This window comes from Triturus cristatus, chromosome 5_1 (assembly GCF_964204655.1).
Source record: "Triturus cristatus chromosome 5_1, aTriCri1.1, whole genome shotgun sequence".
NCBI lineage: Eukaryota > Metazoa > Chordata > Amphibia > Caudata > Salamandridae > Triturus > Triturus cristatus.
The window spans coordinates 317,542,497-317,563,729 of record NC_140587.1 but is presented as its reverse complement, the minus strand read 5'-3'; the positions used below and the strand labels follow the sequence as shown (position 1 = coordinate 317,563,729).

The 21,233-nt window shown below is 44.1% G+C and overlaps 1 protein-coding gene across 2 annotated transcripts in view; it reads right to left on the bottom strand.

Annotated features, from left to right (window-relative positions):
* The window catches only part of TAF2 (TATA-box binding protein associated factor 2), a 948,796-nt gene that overhangs the window by 286,886 nt on the left and 640,677 nt on the right, over positions 1 to 21,233 (bottom strand). For both annotated transcript variants that reach the window (XM_085605048.1, XM_085605049.1), the window contains exon 20: positions 10,604 to 10,743. In XM_085605048.1, coding sequence (XP_085461174.1) covers positions 10,604 to 10,743 — 140 coding nt within the window. The remainder of the gene's footprint in view (positions 1 to 10,603; positions 10,744 to 21,233) is intronic.

The window sequence follows — 21,233 nt, the reverse complement described above, 5'->3', positions numbered from 1 at the left end:
TAGCTAAAACTTTGACAACACCAGAAAATCAGAAGGTGCTCTCAGATTCTGTGGCCAGGATACGGCCCCTAATGTTTCACAGTGTGGGTGACAGACTTAAATAACACCGAGCCCCTAGAGCTTGAATATAGTAGACTTTACTAAAAGGTGTTGTAAATCGGGTTGTCAGGCGGACAAATGCTAGACAAGGGAATTAAATACATCATGTTTTGATATAATACAGCTATTACTTTTTTCTTTTAACTATCTGGCTCGGATGCAAAGTGGACAACTCAGTGGGTTTGAGATCCAATCGCTAAGCTTCAAATAAAAACGGTAAAAATAATTTCACATCTCATAAACCCACTAACCAAACAACATACATTTTCTCATGTGAAAATAAAGTGAGGATTCGGGGCGCCAGGCGTCTAGGTGTCCAGTTCAACGAGGCTAATAGGGCTCCAGAAGTCAGTGTCTACTTGCAACACAGGTCAAATGTACAGCAACATTATTGTGGTGGGGCCAGATACAGCAGAGAGTCAGTGTGTATTGTTAAGTCACACAGCGAAGACAATCTTTAGAGGTCAGTATGTTGAAACAGGTCAGTCACAGTAAAAAGTTTTACAGTGACATGTTACATGTGAATGAAGGTTACAGGAGTTCATGAAATAAATTGTACGCTGTAAGAACACTCTACCTCACAGCTAAGAGGCACAACCTGAAGAACAAGTGAACAAAAGAAGAAAGCACCAAAAGCCAATAGCTCCAACCGTGTAAGAGTTGTGTTCTTAGAGAGATTATAATATCAGTAGGTCTCCACGCTGAAATGATAGCAGGAGACTGATTGATGGCATTAGAATATTCCCGGTAATCCTTCCACTGAACAAAGTATATATAAATAGGATCAACAATATAAATGAACAGAGGAAAGAAAGATGGAAGGCAGCAGGTTCAGTATCTTAACTGAGTCATAGAAACCACCTATAATAAACGCGAGAAAATACTCCTTAAACGCTTAAACAAACCTACAGTGCCTGGATACTCAGCCTCACTCGTGGTTCTCCCAAAAAGGCAAAGAAAATGGAAAGGGTATCTTCATATACAAGGAACCAAGCAGACTAGTAAGAACCTTGAGTACAGAGGCAGCCTAAGCACAGGAGAAACAAGATACCTGCATTGTAAGAGCAGGAATAGAGGATTGGAAGGATTCAGGGGAACTTCCAGCCTATACAAAGCCAGGATGGTGGTGGTGGTGGTGTCTTTTAACGGAAAAGAACCGAACGACCGGCAACTTTGTAAGGGTGGGCTTCAACCCAACGTCTACTAGGGAAGCTGTCTGAATGCACAAGGCTGTGAAAGGGGTTGGCTCATTCCTACAGAAGGGGCTGGGATGCAAAACGTTTCATATTCTGTGAGAGACTGTGCGGCACCAGGAGTGGTGTCTTTAAATATCACTGTGGTGGCATCACTTCTGACACTTCATGGGACGGCACAAGGTCACCGCAGAGCCAGTGGTACCGCCTATTGACATGCATGAAAAGTTCTAGATACAGTCTGGCACCTGGGGAAAATTCAATCTGCTGTTTAAAGTATGTCTCAGAAAATGGAGATATCAATGGGAAGTAATAAACTAGATGGACATGGCTATTACTTCTTCGGGGGAGTCAGTGTCTATATGCTCCCAGAAAATCTTATCAGTGTCTTGAGTGTCTTCCTGTTGTATCTCATGTGTATCTTCCTTATCTATATGAAATAGACGATCCTGTGTATGTACGACTGGCTCTGGAGTAAATCTATCTACATCTTTCCATTCTATTCCTGCTACTAGTAAATTTATGGCTGGTGCGTCAGCAGTATAAAAGAAGCAGTTACGGTATCAAATTACTTCGATTTTTGCAGAAGTCTGTGCATTTTTTTTCTCGAAATTGACTCCGTTTTTGTTGACACTAGTTTTTAGGGTCTTGTTTTGTATTGCAGGGAAGCAGACTTTTTGTCCTCTGGTTTGGCTTCTTTTTTAAGGCCGAGCCAGATGAGTTTCTTCAGCACATTGGTATTTGTTGTTTTCGATCTGTGTCCCAGCAACCTTACAGTCGGCCTTCAAATCAGATCTTTTCAGCTCCAGAGACTTGTGCTCATGAAAAACTCTTGACTTTAGCTTTTTGGTGTTGAAAGAATTTGTTTCAATACCATTTCAGATTCCTTCTTGTCTATTGGCGTTATGTCGTCAACGAACAAACTCATGGACTTGTTCTCTGTGTGCCTCGTCTACTCTCCAATGTGCATGAGCAATCTTTTTCGGACCGGCATTATTCAGCCAAACTCTGCTCCTTTACCGGGCAATAGCGCAGCAAGCCCACTGCTGTTTTTCTCTTATTTCTAACATCTTTTGCTTAAAGTGAGAACAGACTTTATATGTCTCAGACTTATGGCTGTTAGATAGGCACATATTACAGAGTGTGAGACCATGCATTTGGGTGAATTTCAACTTTCACTTTGGGCAAAATTTAAATGGCATATTTTGCCTATCAGAGTGAAGGCACTGAATGGACCCAAACATCACCATTAACCCTGAAAAGTAACCCTGTTTCAGTCAGGAGTATCGTATAGTTTCTTGACTGTCGGTGTAGTTTTGCAGCTTGAAGAATTTCTGGATTCACATGCTGTGCATTATTACGCCATCCAGTGGTTATGTCCGGAATTGTCTCCAAAAACCTTTTGTCCTTCTACTATTTTTGTGTTAGCTGTTGGTGGGCGTGGACGTAGCTCCATTTGGTGCACCTAGTGACGTTGTGTGCTTCCTCCGGAAGCTCCCACCTTTGGTTGGCATCTTCAGATTCTTTTTTTTTCTTCTTCTCCCTCTCTCTCATCTTCTTGGTGGAGGAAGGGGGTTCGCAAGTGAATCCAGAACTTCTTCAAGCTGCAAAACTACACCGAAAGGTAAGAAAATATACTTTTTGCAGAATTCATCTTTTCTGGATTCACAAGCTGTGCATTGATTTTGTAGCAGTTTTTATTACAGTGGTGGTTGGGTTGAAGATGAGCGTCGATTTGCAAATAGACGATGAAGGGCCCATTGCCCTTGTCGTATAGTTCCTACAATTCTAAATAGGATCTGCGCGTTTAGACAACATAAACTAAGGAATTGGTGTTAGGACTGATTCCAGACACCCCAAAAGGATATGTTAGTCTGTAGACCAGCTAGCTCAAGGTGCCACCATAAGCCCCACAACATTAACAAGGAGCGAATAGTTTCTGGCAACTATCGAACAATGCAACACTGACCCCTCAGGGATCGTGGAAACAGTACAGTACTTTTCGCTCAGTCACTCGTGCCCACAGAGATATACAGAATAAACAGTGGGGGCGTTTTGCAATAAGCATTTATTGAACCAGCATCATTCTAGTATAAAATACGTGTGCTGCAACAACTATGAGACAGCAACAGACATATACGGTTATAAGCACCAACAGAGTAAATAAAAGGTAGAATTCTACCATGGTGCTAGAACAATGCATATATGCAGGCATAGAGATACATGGCAGTAATTATGAGTACTCCTGAGATACAAACCCTAACTAGCTGTATCTAGCATGTATGTAGGTGTAGAAGCCAAGAATCCTACTAGGAAAAAGCCAACCCCATTACCTGATGGGAGAGAACAAAGGACCCTGTCTTGGTCTCGAGTTGGACACCCCGCAAGGGATGTCAGACCCCTGCGTGCTGGAGTCTCTGCGGGCAGGGCTTCAGCGTCTCGTGTCAGCATGGAAGTTATTTTTCTCCTCTGGTTTGCCCAGCAAAGATGTGGGACTTAAATACCCGAAAGGTACTCTTAAGGGTTCTACCTAGATGTGTCAGGGTACTGTGGGTCTGTCGGCCAAGGATGACGATAGTGGTGACTCTTGTACAGAGTTATTATGCAGAAGATGGTAATCCTGCTGTGATACTAAGAATCCTCATGCATAATACATGAGGCTAGTTTTCGAAGAAAACCACACAACATTTATTTGGCACCTAACTAGGTAAAAGGTCAGCACCTGAGCTGTTATGTAGAGCAAGGTCGGACAAATGTAGGTAAAAGGTTGTGCTACTACCCAGGCCTATATTGGGGTACATTGGGGCTCATAACACCCTACTTGTGCTTCTTTGTTCATCTGGAAGTCCACACAGTTGCGTTTTGTGAATGTGTGCATTGATGACCATATCGCTGCCATACAAATGTCTTTCAGCAGAGTATTAACTAGGAAAGCAATAGTAGCTCCTTTCCTTCTTGCTGAGTGTGCCCAAGGACTGTTTTGTAGTGTCACACCCGTCTGTTTGTGGTATAATTGTATTGTTTGTGCAATCCATCTTGCAATTGAGTTTTTTGTTACTGGTCTTCCCAGGAAGCTGTTCGCAAATGACACGAAGAGTTGCTTTGTCTTCCTATGAGGCTTTGTTCTCGCTAAGTAATACATTACTGCTTGTCTAGGGTGTGTAATGTCCTTTCCATGTGTTCTTGGTTTCTGAAAGAAACTTGGTATGTGAACAGGTTACGGATGTGAAACTGTGAGACGTCTTTTGGCAAGAACTGGGGGTCTGTCCCCATGACAATCCTATCCTTGTGTACCTGAAAGTATGGTTCCTGTAACGTGAGTGCCTGCAACTCACTAACTCTGCATAGTGACGTGATGGCCATTAAAACACAGTCAGTATTTGTAAAGAGGTTTTATGTTATCACTCAAGGGGTGCCTTCATTAATTGTGTGAGCACTATATTAAGATTCCATGCTGGGGCAGGGACCCTATTTGGTGGTGCAATTCTCTTTGCTCCTTCCAAGGACTGTCTGATGACTGACAGGTGTGTTAAGTAACTTAAAACAGTTTTTTCCTTATATATTCTTAGGAATCACTCTTTTCTGCACCACAGGAAGTATCTTTTACATTTTGCTGAATAACAATTCCTAGTTGTTGGCTTTCTTGCCTCCTTCAGGACTGTCATTATTTGTTCCGGCAGTTTTAGGTTTCCAAAATCGAAGTCTTCAGGAGCCATGCTGTGAGACTCAAGGACTCTGGTTCTGGATGGAAAACCTTTCCTCTTTATATTGACAACAGGTCCTGTCTGACTGGTAGTCTGTAAAACCTCCCCTGTGTCAGGTTTATGAGTTCTGATAACCCCCATCTCTCTTCCCCACTGTGGAGCAATGAGTATAAGTGTCATGCTGCTAATTTGCTGATCAGCTTGTGGAGTAGTGGTATCGGAGGGAAAAGCGTATTCAAACTTTCTTGACCAGTTTATCGACAGTGCATTCCTCTGTGATTGGTGGCACTGTTGCATGGAGGCAAAGTATTGGCATTTTGCGTTCTGGGTAGTTGAGGCGAGATCTATTTCTGGAGTTCCCCATTTGAGAAAAATCTTTGAGAGTACTGTTCGGTTCAGTTCCCATTCATGAGGCCATGAAGCTTGTCTGCTTAGTCTGTCTGCCGCTATATTGCCCTTCCCCGGCAGGTGGATTGCTACCATTTGCATCTTCTTTTGGATGGCCCAGATCCATATTTCTTGCGCTAGTGTTGACAGTGGTATTGACTGTGTCCCTCCTTGTTTGTTTATATAAAACATTGTGGTTGTATTGTCTGTTTGGATCAGTATGGATTACCCCAGAGCTCTCTCTGAAAGGCTTTTAAGGCTAAGATAACTGTCTTTAGTTCTAGGACGTTGATGTGTTGTACTGCCTCCTGGTCCCTCCAGACCCCCCTGACCTTGAGGTGGCTTGTGTGGGCCACCCATCTCTTCTGGGAGGCGTCAGTTGTTATGGTCACTGTAAATGTCCTTCCTTGTAGCATAAGTGCTCTGTTCCACCACCCTATTTCTTCCTCTATTTTCTGCGTGACAACCACTAGATCTTCCCAACTCCCTGTTGACTGTGACCATTGATTCTACAACCATTCTTGAAGTGGTCTCATGTGTTGCCTTGAGTGGGGTATTAATGGAATGGCCATCATTCCCATAAGCTTTCCCACCGTCCTCACTGACAGAGCTTGCCCCTTCTGGTACAGTTCTGTCTCTTTCAGAAGTGCTGTTACTCTCTTCTCGCTTTGGGAAAGCATTTTTGTTTATAGTATCTAGTCTTACACCTAGGAAGATTGTCCCTGTTCCGGTGAACATTTTTCCATGTGAATGGAGAATCCTAGTTGAATTAGTGTTATCACTTTTGCATATGCTGTTTGCATCTTTGGTATGAATTTGCTCTTACCAGCCAGTCGTCTAGGTAGGGATCGACATGCATTCCCTGTATCCCTAAGTGTGCTGCGACTGTTGCTAGGCACTTAGTGAATACTCTTGGGGCTGATTTTATCCCAAAGGCCAATACCTTGAACTGGTAGATTTCCTTGTTCATGATTAATTTGAGGAATCTTTTGTTGCTTGTATTCATGGAAACGTATAGATAGGCATCTCTTATACCTACCCTACTGTGGCCATAAAATACCCTATTTGTATTTGTGGTATTACCTCCTGTAGTGTTGTCATTTTGAACTTTTTAGATTTTATGAATTTGTTTAGAAATCTGAGGTCTAGGAATAGTCTGAGCAACCCACCTACCTTTGGAATTAAGAAGTATGTTGAGTAGTGTCCTTTGTTTCTTTCTTCTCATGGCACTAGTATTCTATAACCCATTTTGTTTTTAACTCCTTCATTTCCTTGAGTAGGAGGGCTGTCTCTTGTCTTGAATGTGCTCTTTTCTTTAGGGTCTTGCTTGGAGGTACCTTCATTAAAGCTATGCAACATCAAAATGTTATTAGTTTTAACACCCACTTGTCTGTGGTGATTTTCTTCCATTCTCCTAAGACATTTTAGTACTCTGCCTCTTACCGGTATTGAGTGTAGAGGTTCTTCTGTTTGCACCCTTATTGTTCAAATCTTTGGGTTTTTCTGGGTGCTTTTCAGGACCTGTGTGGAGCCCCTTGTTAGCTGGATGACCCCCCCCCAACCCCTTGTGGTTGTCCTCATCTGTGTGGACATCCACAAAATGACTGCTTGCCCTGTTGTCATTGCCAACTGTGGGTTTGCTGCTGTTGTCCTGGCTGATTACCTCCCTGAAATGACTGCTGATATGATTGATGGGATGTTGCTGACTGGAAGGATCCTTTTTCTGTTGGTCTTCTTGATGGAATTAAACTCTTCACATGTTTCCCCTAAACTGCAAGGTTCCCATTCATTTTGCTGTCTCATTATCTTTTTTCAGTTGGTCAAGGGTGTTCTCCACTGCACTCCCAAATATTTGTTCTCCATTGAAGAGTGCATTCAGTATATTGGCTTGTACTTCTGGCTTGAACCCTGAGATTCTTAGCCAGGCATGTTGCCTCTCAGTGATCCCGATCATCATTTATCTACCTGATGTTTCGGCCACATCCAATGAAGATTATAGACAGGTATTGCCGATGTTTTTACCATCTTCCACTGGGTGAACTTCCTTCCTTTGATACTGCTCCGGCAGATGTTTCATTAGCTCGCATATCTCCTCCCAATCCCAATGTTGGTAGGCATAGCGATTTAGCAGCGCATTGGAGTTAGCTATTTACCACTGGATAGCCGCACTCCTTTCCACTTTACGTCCCATGAGATCTATCCTCTTGGTTTCCTTCTCTGGAGGAGGTCCTGAGGTGCTTGGGACGTTGGCTCTCTTCCTGGCAGTAGAAGTTATCATGGAGTCTGCTGGGACAGATCCCTTTATGTAGTTAGGGTCTTTGGAAGAATGCTTGTATTTTTTCTCAACCCTGGATGCCACTGCCTTACATGTGACTGGTTCGCTGAAGACAGCTTTTTCATGTTCCAAAACACTTGGGAGCCTAGGCAGGAATTGACTTCTTGACTTAGTTGGCAGAAGGCTTTCCAACAGAATACATGAATGTGACTTTTCTTCTTCTAGTTGTACTCCGTATTTATCTGCTGCCTTCTTTATGAGTTGGTTATAGATACCAATGTCATTTGGTGGTGACGGTCTTGAAGGGTATGCGTCTACCCCTTCCTCTGGTGAGTCTGTTTCTAGGTCTTGACATTCACATTCCTGGTACCCTGAGCCTCAGAGTACTACTGCGCTTGTTCCTCAACCTTCTTTCTCGAAGGTTTCCTCCTCCTGTTCCTCTTGAGGCTCAGGGGTTTGAGAAGGCTCTAGTTCTTCAAAATCTTCGTCTGTCTGTTCTTTTGACATCAAGGACTTACTTGGTATGATATTTCTTCAGGCTTTTGTCGATTCTTTTTTTCCTTTGCAGGATATTAGCCATTTCGGCCTTGAGTCTTTTCCTCTCCCTCCCAATCTCCACCTCTTGGGGTTGGATTTCAAGCTGTTCGTGGGTCCGTTTCGCCAATGACTCCTTAACCAACAACGTGTTCACCGATCCATGTCTATCTGACTTGGACCTTTCTTGTCTCGACAACGAAGCGTCCTGCCCTCGTCCATCATTGGAAGCTTTAGATCGGTCAGAGGTCTGTACCACTGCAGTGGCCTTCTCGAAGGATTCGAGGGTGCCCTTCTGTTTGGACTTGCTTGCGGTCGCCGAATGTTTTGACGCCAAAGCAGCCTTCGAGGTCTTAGCCTCCGATTTATGGGTTTCGGCCACCGGCTTTAAGGACGCTGTGTCCCTTACCTCTGTTTTCGACATCTTCTTGGTCCTTTTATCGGCGTCTACGATCTGGACCTCGGTCTTGGAATCCCATTCTGGACCTCTGGCGACGTTCTCCTCCCTGTCGCTGGACAGGCCAAAATCTCGAAGGGATGGTGTCGAATGTTGGCCCTGCATGGTATGGTGGACTATTCTCTGCTGCTGTCCCACCCTCAGAGTCTTTGGCGCAAATACTGTGGAGGCGTTACAATCCTCGCAACAATGGTCCACCGGCAGGCAGAGGTTGCAGACCAGGTGTTGGACCTTCTTTGCCAATTTATGGTGGCAGTTTTTGCAAAACAGGAATGGTGTCTTCTCCATCACCGAGCACAGGGTGCCCCCTGCATGCGCATTTTCAGTCTTCGTCAATGAAAATGCCTTGTTCTGCCCCCAGGACTTCCCTCTGTATCTTCCCTCGATGACTCCTCTCTGGTGTACATTTCCGTGCTTCTTCTCAGAATTTTTTGTCACTTTCTTCTTCCAGATATTGGAGATTTTCCTGTATACATCCAGCCCCACCGGCGGAAAAAAGGAATCTGAAGATGGTGACCAAAGCTGGGAGCTTCCGGAGAAAGCACGACAATGTCACAAGGTGCACCAAATGGAAGTACGTCGAAGCCCACCAACAGCTAACACAAAAAGAGTAGAAGGACAAAAAGAATTTCAAGACCATTCCGGACCCAACTACTAAATGGCAGAATAACACACAGCATGTGAATCCAGAAAAGATTCACACTGCAAAACTTCTGTTTCGTCTCCTCTTTCGAAGCATGTCTTTGTCCTTAGTTCCTTCCACCATTCCTCATTATCCTTTGTAGATATTCAACTGCATCAGGGCAGCTATTGTTTTTGCTTCTGAACCTAATGGCTATAAAAAAGTATCTCAAGGTATCTGAAATGCAAACGGGAATTGTGGACTTACGCTCTATGTCACAGAGTCCAACTATGTTTAATGCCCTAAGAAAAAACTTAGCTCACTTAGGATATTTCCAGACCTAACCACTTGATGGCGTAATAACGTAGAGCATGTGAATCTAGTTGAGGTTCTCGCTTCCTAGCATGATTTACTCTTAACATTGCTAGTCTACTACATACTACAAAGAGTATGGGAGTTTTGGAATTCAGGTTTGGCTTGTTGACATTCTGAACAAATACTGGTAAAATGCTTTTGAGCATCGTTTGTGCACTGCATAGAGACCCTGTTGCACTTTTACTAATTTATGTAATCATTAAAAAAACACTGTACTTCGCAATAACACCGAACTTTAATTTGTAGATCTATAAATACCTGCTAATGAAACACTATCTTTTTCGGTGGCTGGGGGAAGGAAAACATATCAACCCAAACCTACCAAACTTACTAAAATACTAAACCGTCCACTCAAAGGTCCCTAGATAAGGTTCATAGATAATTTTTAATGGTTTTTCATACGACCCAAGTGATGATGTGAGACAGTAATATGTACGTTGCATACAACAACCTGCTTGCATAACTGATGTTATTACAAATTAGTGGATGAGAAAGCAGTCCATGTGGTTTTTCTGTTGCCCAAATACTAGTAATCCTAAAGATAGGTAGCAGTTGCAGTTAGTGATATAGTATTTTCCCTGGGTGAAAAGTATGTTTGTTGTCCTTTTTTGTAGGGTCCAGGAGCCAGAGTTTGGTGTTGCTTTATTTCATTTGCAAAGTTGCTTCATAGTAGTTTGACATTAGATGTTCAGTAACATTGCCTTTCTTGGCCTATCTCCATAGTATATTCTGTGTTTTCCTTTCCCGAGCCACAGCAAAAGATAGTGTTTCATTAGCAGGTATTTATAGATCTACATATAATCTCTCATTTTCTTGCTATAGTTTTCAATGCTCCTTCTCATAGACTTAAAAAAAAATTGGAGACATTAACCTAAATGTTTTAGAGCCAGGAATGAGAGACAGTTGATTATACTTTGCAATTCAAACCATCAACAGCAAACAATCAAAGATAATTACCTCTTGTATAATCTACAACTGCATCCAAGGCAGCCACACGAACATCTACAAAGTGTCCAAACTCTGCATACGATTTGAAGAGAGTAGGGTCACTGGGCACATGGCCATTTTTCTGTAAAATACGAATGGCTCTCAGGCAGCTGCAAAGAGGGAAAGATCACACCCTTTATTGCACAGTTCACAATGGTCACATTAACAAGTTCATTTTAACTTTTGAGCAATAACTTTTAATACATTTCTGTAGCTATTACTTTACAGCTTTGTTACTTAAAACCAAACAGACCTGAATCCAATTAGAGGCTTCAATGAAAAAATGCTATGTTCTTCTTTCATTTTTATATCTACTATCTTTAGAGCAGAGGTAGCAAGTGTTTAGATTGTAGCATTGTTGACAATGATAAGTCAAGTCCTGGGATCATCTAAAGACTCGAGACACTCAGATTTAAAGACAGTGATATTGGACCTTATGTGCACCACTACTCCTCCTGCAGTGACCAGCAAGGAACTGATGACCAGGAATTCTGTTGAATAATAGTAATTGTATTTATACAGCACTTATGACCCCTGAGGAGACGTTGAGGCGCTTTTCAGCGAGTAGAATGCTACTCTGGAACCCAAAATGGATTACTGGTGGGTTAGTTTACGGATATATAAATTGTTCATTCGAACTGTGGATATTCAATTCTGTTAGTTGGATTGAAAAGGAAAAAGAATGGATAGAGGAGGGATGAAGCTAGATTAGTAAAATGAAGTTTGGGATGAGTCAAAGAAGGGATAGAAGAGGGAAGAGTCTAGAGAGGATTCTTAGGGAGGTCACAGTAGTACAATGAGGTTTGGGATGAGTCAGAGAGTGTGGGTAGAGGATATATTGAGAGAGGTATAGGATGAGACAGTTGTGCACTGGAGAGAATTGAAGGTTATTTTCTACAGTAGGAGTAAAGTAATAAATATATAGATACATACCTACATAGAAAGGTACATATATATTAAAAATAATAAAGAGACATCAAGCGGTATTATATAAAGTCCCATATGTGCATGTATGGATAAATAGTTAGAAACTCAAACTTTCAGTGCTGCTGTACATAAGAATAATATGTGTATTTTTATTAATTTATTTATGACATTTTATATATTTTTATTGGTTTATTTATTTGTATTTATTTCGTTTTGCTTTATATTTTCCCCACTATTTCAATAGTCAAACTCTTATAGATACAATTATGATTATATTTACACACTGTGAAAGATAAAATAAAACAGAGACCCATAAGCATATAATCAAATAGCATATGCAAACTATGGTGTGACCTAAAAACATAATAAGCATAAAATAAATATAATTTTTTTTAACTATAAATAATATCTACATTTGTTATGGAGACCTATAAGAATATCAATATACTGTTAAACAGTAAGTGGTGTGTATATATATATATATATATATATATATATATATATATATATATATATATACATCTCCGAAGAAGAAACGGAATTCCGTTCGTGCACTCAGATCAGGAAATAAATCCACCAATTCCCAATGTCATTCAAAAGGGTTTATTATTTTCATAAATACGTCGGATTTATGAAAATAATAAACCCTTTTGAATGACCTTGGGAATTGGTGGATTTATTTCCTGATCTGAGTGCACAAACGGGATTCTGTTTCTTCTTTGGATATTAATATTACCGGTACACTCCACCGGCATCGTGCCACCCCTCAACGGGCTACAATCTCCAACGGGAGTTCTTTTCTGTGGATATATATATATATACACATATACACACACACACACACAAACACACATATATATATTCACCGAAAAAAACAAAGGTTTCAGGTACGTTATAGTTTGGCTCAGATTACTCTCGTACAAAACCAGTGAAATTCATCAGTTATTGAGCTAACTAGAACTTACGCCCCGCAATTCACTGCTTATGACCTCACTCATGATATGGTCAGTGACATCACTGATGACATCTCAAATGATATCACTGATGACTATCAAGTGAGTAAGGGTTTTTAAGAGTTTATGGGAGCTAAAGAAATATACTAACCTTAACTAAAGTTAGATTAGTATACTAGTTGTACTACAAATGAGTGATACCATCTCTAACATGTGATCTGAGTGGGTGTGTAACTATCAGTGTGTGAGTGGCTGTATGGTTGTGTGAGTGTATGCATTTTTGACTGCTTGGGTGAGTGAGTAGATTTCTGACTAGGTGTGTCGGTGTATCAGTGGTTGTATGGGTGTGTGAATGGTTCTGTGGGTGTGTGAATGGCTATGTGAGTTGCTGTAGAAGTAGGTATGCGAGTAACTGAGTGGGTGTGTGAGTGACTAATTTACTGAGTGAGTGGGTGTGTCAGTGGCTGTATGGGTGTGTCACTGGCTGTTTCAGTGAGTGTTTGGTTGTGAGTTGGTGTGTGAATGACTGTATGGGCGAGTGAGCAGAAAGGAGAGTGCTTGTATGGATGTGTGAATGGGTATGTGAGTGGTTGTGTGGGTGCTTATATGGGTGAGTGAGTGGCTATGTTGAATGGCTGTATGGATATGGGTGTGTGAGGGCTGTATAGGTGAATAAGTCTGTGTGAGTAGCTGTATGGATGAGTGTATTGCTGTGTGAGTGTCTGTGAGGGAGAGTGACTGGTTGTATGAGTGGCTGCAAGGGTGAGTGAACGGTTGTGTGAGTGGCTGTGTGAATGAGTGGCTGTGTGAGTGGCTCTATGGAGGAGTGAGTGTGTTTGTGAGTACGTATATGGGTCTGTTATTGGTTGTGTGGATGTGTGAGTGAGCACACGAGAGGTTGTATGGGGTGTGAGTGGGTGTATGAGTAGTTCTAAGGATGATGTCATCAGTGATGTCAATTGAGATGCCATCAGTGATGTCATCAGTGATATCACTGAGCATGCCGTGAGTGATGTAATATGCGAGGTCATAAGCAGTGCAATGCGGGGGTGTAAGTTATAGTTAGCTCACGTAACTATAACTGCGGAATTTCACTGGTTTAATACAAGTGAAATCTGAGTCTAACTTTAACATCCCTGAAACCTTTTGCTTTTTTCAGTGTACTGCTATGTTTTTTTAAATTCTATTTCCTAGCCAAAACGTCCCTGTAACCTTTGCTTTTTTAAGTGAATTTCTATGTTTTTTTAAAATCTAATAATCATGTTTGCAAAGTGGTGAAGAAAGGTAGGGGGCCTCCGACCGGCTCACAGCAATCCCCCTGCGTGGGTCTTTCTGGAGGTAATAGGAGGGGTTGTTGGCCCCCAAGGACCCTCAGGAGCAAAGGGAACTTCCTCCCCCAATATGTTGTGCGGCAGGGGGCCCCTTTGCAGAATAGTTAAGAAAGGCAGCTGGACATCCGGAGACTTCCCACGGGGCGGCCTTGCCCCTCTGCCTGGGCTGAATTCGGGCCCGGGAACCCCATTCCCTGAGGCCTGGCCATCTTTCTATGGGTGCCCCAGGGTTACCCACTCTCAACTGGAACCACAAGGGGAGCCTGAAGCGCCTGCGGTCCCTGCCACCTCTCCACCTCCTGTGGGAGCCGGCATTGCTTTCAGACAAAGGGAGATGCTAAACATGCAGCTCCCTGTGTCTGAAAGCAATTCTACTCTGCTTCCAGCAAGCAAGAGCATTTTGTCTGCTCTTGCTTGCGATAAGCAGAGTGTTTGCTGTGGCTTGGCGGGAGCAGTTAAGCTCCCGCCAAACCACAGCCAACAGTTATGTCCCAGGGGTGGGCACCCCGGGACATAGCAGGAGCCAGCCCTGGGGGGTGGCAGTGCCCAGGGCCATCTATGGCTCACCCATTACAAATATAAAAAGCCACGGGAGGTGGTAGTCCCCGGGTCACTGGGGGCGGATCCATGAGGCTTCTCCCCGATTTACATTTTGAATGCGACCCTGGGGAGGTGGTGGTTCAAGGCCCGGGGGGCCGAGAAGACCCCCCCCATTTAACAATGAATAAGCCCCAGGGAGGTGGTGGGCCCCGGGGCATTAATAAGCACCAGGAGGTGGGGGCCATGCGCCCCCTCCTTTATTTATTAAAACCCCCCGGGACCTGGTCCACCTGGGGGCCGATTATGAAACTTTGTTTAATTTTTGGTGGGAGCTGTGGATCCAACACAGCCCCAGCCGGAATTAAACAAAATATATGCTTTTTTGGGCCCTGTGGGACCCCAGCCCCCCCCACCCAAGAGGCCTAAGAGGTCAGGGTATTCACATCTGCCACCTTTTCTTTATGTTTTTTCTGGGACTCAGCTCAAGTCAAGTCACAAGATGGCTGCCAACACTTCCTCCTTTTAAGTGTTGTCAACCAACCACATCTCAGCACGAGGTCGCTGATCCTCCCTTCCCTATAAAAACAACTGAAATTTCTTTTAATAATCTACAACTACGGAACGGATTTACACCAAATCACAAAAAGGCACTTACCTGGACCAATATCTACCTTTCTGCCACATTTGTGTGTAAATCTAATCAGCAGTTCTGGCTGTAGCTATGTTTAAAGTTCCTATTGAAATGAACATGGTGAATACACATTTCGGGACAGCCTCTTGATGGGTCAACCCGAAACTTTCAAGACAGCAGCTGAAGTAAGTGGCAAATTAGTTTTGAAAATTTTGCGAGGATTCATCAAACTATGCCAGTTATTGCCAACTGAAAAAATTATTTTCCTATGGAAACTAGGTCCTAGCTATAATTACCTACTTGAGACTGCCAGTAGGTAATATACAAAAGTGTACAAAGAAATGCACATATCTAAATACACACAGATTCAAATTATAAATGTTTACATATACAGGCATATGCTGCACATTTGTGTTTTGAGTATGGTGGTCATGTAGGAAAGCGCCAACTCTTGAGTAGTCTTCTGAAGATAAGATAGTTTTCCGTGAATCTTATTTTAGGGGGTAATAAATTTCATAGTTTGGCAGCTTGAAAAGAGAAGAAAGATGTACCACCCATGGTTTGTTTCTTGTATGTTGGGGTTTTGAGGTGAGGTGCCAATCTGGAGTGGAGGTTGCTTTGTAGTATGTATTTAGGGATTCTTTTCTTGATGAAAAGTGTGGATGACTTTGGGGCCTTCCAGTTTTAGAAGCAGTTTGTGTCTCATCTGCATCTTTATAGCATGTGAGCTGAAATTCATTGATCATTGCCGGTAATGACTACATGTAGATGTTAAAAAGCATGTGTGAGATGATAGAGCCTGTAGTGACCCTTGCAGTTGTGAAGTATGGTTTGGATGATTGTTCTGACTGGTTTGGCAGCAGAGGTAGTTAAAAAAACGTTCTCTAAGATCTGAGGTGGATAAGGGTCAGATTGTGGCCCGTATACTTGCTCGGTCTATGCTTATGTGATTAGTTATATTTATTAGCTTCATATTTACAGTAAGGCCTTTTATCTTCATGTGATATTATTGAGAGTAAAATGGCTTGCAGCTTGACATGAGAACTTAGTGGGAAGATGGCGGCCGCGTAGCAGTGGCCGGCAGCAGTAGGTCGCAATGAGGATGCGGTTTTAAGCCCTAGAACGGCGCACACAGGGATCAAGGCAGCCCGTAACCGCTGTTTTCCGAGTAATAAATTACCGGCAATGAAGCTATGATCCTTCTGCTCACCTGCTGCGGCTCGGGAAGACCTTTTCTCCGGGCTCTGGTGCTGGCTGCTACGGCTGTTACGGCTCTCGCTCCCTGCTGCCGGCGATTATTGAATGTCGGTGGGCGGGGCATGCGTGTGAGGCAGCGTAGCAGAGCGGAGCTCCGTGTGGAGCTGAAGCACAGGAGCGGAGTGAGAAGCCGCGACCAGGATCCGGGTCTTGGCAATCTTTGGAGCTCTATGACAAGGAGAAGAGGCTGCCTGCAGAGTTCAGCTGCAATGGCCCCAAAAACAATTAACTCCAAGACGGCAGCTTCTAAGAAGAAAGGAGGGGCTGAGGGGCAACGGCGATGTTGGAGGAAGCAGACCCACGGCTGAAACAACAATCGTTCTCTGCAAGGAAACAACAGCAGCTGGCCGTTAAGACACGTCAGGCAACTGCTTCAATTGCAGACATGTTTTCAAAGAGCAGTAAGGAGAAAGGGGCGAAGGAGAACTCACTGCAAGCGGCAGTTGGGGCAACACAGGAAGGTGGGGACCAATTTGCATTACCCACTAGTCTAGCTGGCATAGAAGAGAGTGCAGAAGTGGTAGCTGCCCAGCAAGTTTCTGAAGTAGTTTTGGAAGAAGTTCCTCAGACCGGTAGCGGGCAAGTGGCTATTTCTACCCTGGCAACTGACATTTGTGGGGACCCTGCAGCAGGAAGAGCACCAAAGAGCCAAGAAACTCTGGACAACAAGGTAGGCACCTCTTCTAAGGTAGGCCAATATACCAGCAGTGGCCCTCCCCATGGGAAGGGGGGTGAGCAGCCTGAGTCGGGTGTAGCCCAGGGGACTGGCAGTTATGACCCAGCTTTTAGCGGGGCTATCCCAGGAGGAGTGGTTGGGGGTTTGGCGGAAAAGGTCCCTAGTGAATGTTTCTTCTCGGTGTCCGAGAACGCAGAGTGGTCAGACGAGGATGAACATAGCTCCTTTCTGGAAGGCAGCATGCAGGACACAGAAAGTGATCTGGAGCAAGAACCCCCTACCACAGCGGTCAGGCCTGCGGCAGGTCCGAAGGGGCAAGAACACTAGGAGCTAAGCTGGGATCATTCATCGGCCATGCCATTGCAAGGGAGTCCTAGCACGGAGGCATCTCAGATGTCGCTCCTGGAATTGATACACCAGGAAATTATCGCTCATCGAGAGGAGACTCGCCAAGACAGCAGGAAGTCACAAGCCGCTATGAGGAAAATGCAGGGGGTCGTGAGGAAGCTGTCTAAGGCTTGTACGACTCTGGGTGACAGAGTTTCGAACCTGGAGGAGAGGGTCGTTTCAACTGAGGCCGTGGCAGCAGCTGCAGTAACCAAAGTGGATGCCCACTGCTCACAAGTGGTAGATATTCAATGGAAACTCGAGGACATGGAGAATAGACTGAGAAGGAACAATCTCAGGGTCCTTGGGATTCCGGAGGAGGTCGAAGGTTCAGACATCAGAGCATACACCATCAAGCTATTCGACCAGGCATTCCCAGAGCTCTCTAGCTGGAACTGGCCCTGCGAAATTCAGAGGGTACATCGCACTCCTTTTAAAGTTCGCAAAAACGCGAGGGAAGGGGACAAGCCAAGGGCTATTCTAATCTTTCTTGGCAATTTCGTACTGAGGCAATTAATCGCAGAGAAGGCAAGACCGGATGCGAGGAGGACCAGTGAGGGGGTTTCATTCTTCGTTCGGCCAGATTTCTGCCATGTTACGGTAGAAAGGAGATGGAGACTTCGGCAGCTCATTAAACCCTTCCAGGAAAAAAAACTACAGGCCTACCTGATAAATCCCGCTCAGCTAAAGGTTATCAATGAAGGGAGGACCCATTATTTTGCATCTGAGATAAAGGCAAAGGAGTACCTTGACTCTTTGGGCAATTAGGCTTTTGCGGAAAAGAGTACTAGCCGGATATCATGTTTGTTTAGGGTATTTCCACAGGGTCACAGTATTTCTTTTTTTTTTTTTTACTTTTTTCTTTCTTCAGGTTTTCAGGTTGTTTAGTGGGCCTTATGGTGCTGCTATTGTGTTGCATATGTGTGACTATTCCTAGGGCGGGATGTTAGGTTAGGTTACATTTGACAGGTTTTTCTTCTATTTTCTTCTATTCCTCATTGCGACCATTGCTTTACATCACACGCACAGACAAGGTCTGAGCACCTCGACTGAAGGGGTGCAGGGGAGTGTGTGGGGGGGGTCGGGGAGTAGGGGGGCGAGGGGGGAGTGGGGAGGGGAAATTGGGTGTGGGGGGAAAAAAGAAAAAATGAGATAATCTGGTGATGTAAGGAGATTGGCAGTTATGAATCCGGTTGGTTCAGTGTTGCAACCGCGTTAGTTAGGATAATGTTACAGAATATTCTGAGACAAACAGGGCATACAGCGGCAAGGATGATCAGAAATCTATATAATGCCGAACATTAGAATATGTACAGTCAACGTTAGCGGACTGAATGACTGTAAGAAACGCCAAAAGTTGGATTATTTTGTTAAATATAACGGGATAGATGTACTTTGTTTGCAAGAGACCCACCTGCCGTAGGCCAAACGGAACTTACTATGTATTAGGGGTTTTGACCTGATAGCCTGCACATCACAGACATCTACAACTAGGGGGGTCGCAATCCTAGGTAGATCATCTTTAGGGGGGGCGAAGCGGGTTAAAAGCGATAGTTTGGGCAGGTGGGTCATTGCAGAGTTGAGTTTAGGATATACAATTTGTTCGATTTACGGGTCAAATTGTGATGATCCAGATGTTTTTGACTTCCTGGAAGAAGAGCTAGCGGGCTGGCCAACCCCCATGATAGTTTGTGGTGATCTAAACATATCCACCGGCTGGCATAATGCATTTGAGTACACAGGACGAAAACCCAGGGTGTTTCGGGCTATGTCCTCCCTAATGAGCTCACATGGGCTAAAGGATGTTTGGGGTGAAAAGGAGCCACAGAACCCTGGGTATACGTATTTCTCGCACCCGTTCCAAAAATACTCTAAACTAGATTACTTCTTTATCTCGACGTCAGAACTGAATGGAGTTAGTATAAGGAAAATCCCAAGAATATTCTCTGACCACAATCCGCTGATCTTATCTTGTAGAATAGATTTAGCAGAGAAAAGTCATACCAGATGGACCTTTGAAAGAAGGTTATTATCGGATCAAAGATTTTTAGAACATATTAAAAAATGGACAGGGGGGTTCTTTGACGCAAACCGCTATAGTACATCCAGGAACGGCGTTTGGGAAGCTTTTAAGGCGGCTCTTAGGGGGGAAACCATTAGCTGCTCAGCGAGACTAAGGAAGGCGGACAGGGGAGAGATAGATAGGCTTATGGGTGATCTAGCGAAGGCGGAGGAACTGCACACTAGGGACATTGGTAGCGGTGTAGATGGGACGGAGAGCCAAAGAAGTTTGGCGATTATTAAAGCCGAACTTCAAAAATTAGTTACACAGAAGGCAGTAGGGGATTATCAGGCTTCAAGGGCTAAGCGGTATGAGACAGGGGAGCTGGCAGGTAGGGTTCTGGCACTTCGTATCAGACAGGATAGAACGAGGAACATCATATCGAGCATACAAGAGGACGGTAAGAACTACTCGGAGTCAAGGGAAATTTTAAAGGTCTTCAAAAACTGTACGATGAAGAGAGCCGTCAAGGACAACAAATGGCAGAGAATGGCAATAGGGGCCCAATGCTGGATGAACTATCTAGAGAAGAGCTAGATAGGGACATGACTGGAAGCGAGATTCAGGCTGCCCTACGGGAACTTGCTGCTGGTAAGGCAGCAGGCCCCGACGGAATCCCCCTGGAAGTCTACAAAAGCATCGAATCTGAGATAGTCCCCATCTTGCTGGATCTCTTCAATGGCATACTGTGCACAGGGGACATTCCAGATTCTTGGAAAGAGACCAATATAATTATCTTTCACAAGAAGGGCAAACCCAAGGAGAACCCAGGTTCTTACCGGCCTATCTCGCTCATTAATGCGGATACTAAACTGTACTCCAAAGTCTGGGCCAAAAGGCTGGGGAGGGTCATTGGCGGTCTCGTATCTCCTTGGCAGCATGGGATTGTGCCTGGGCGAGGCACGACGGACCACACTCGCCGAGTTATCGCGTTGTTTGATGCCCATGCTGCCGGGGGGGGGGGGGGAGGGATGGCCATGATCCTCCTCGACGCGGAGAAAGCGTTTGACCGCGTGGTCTGGGAGTATTTGTGGGGTATCCTTGTAGTCAGGGGATTTGGTCCCAAGGCTATCAGAGCTCTTAGAGCTATGTATAAAGATCCGGTGGCCAGGGTGTCAGTAATGGGAGAGAGTTCGGAGAAAATTGTGATCAAGAGAGGAACGCGTCAGGGCTGTCCCTGTTCCCCGATCCTCTTCTCACTATATATAGACCCCCTCATTCAAAGAATCTTGGGCTGCCCTCAGATTAGTCCAGTGACGTTGAATGGGTATACAAGTAAACTACTAGCATACGCTGACGATCTGGCGGTTCTTACTACCGATCCGCAGCAGGCGATGCCTGTACTTGCAGAGCTGGCGAAGGACTTTGGTAGTAGGTCTGGGTATCTGCTAAATGAGGGGAAGACCCAGATTATCTGCACTAAGAACATTATTAAGTCGGACAGTAGATATGTAGACTCAGCGGTCTATTTAGGGGTAAGAATTAACGCCTCAGTGGATAAGGTCATCACAGAAAACTATTGCCCCCTTATGGGATCGATTGAAACAGAATTAAAAAGGCTGGATGTATTACACCTCTCTCTGGTAGGGAGGGTAAATGTCCTTAAATTGTCAATATTCCCGAAGGTCCTTTACTTGTTTCGTGCCATCCCATTATTGCTGGAGGAAAAACTATTAAAAAATCTGGAATCAATATTTAACAGGTTTATCTGGCAATATGGGAAGACTAGGCGCTCCATGAAGCTTATGTCGCTCCCGTATGAAAGGGGGGGCATGGCCTTACCAAATCTTCGCTTATATCATCTATCTTGCCTTCTGGCTCAAATGTCAATACTTT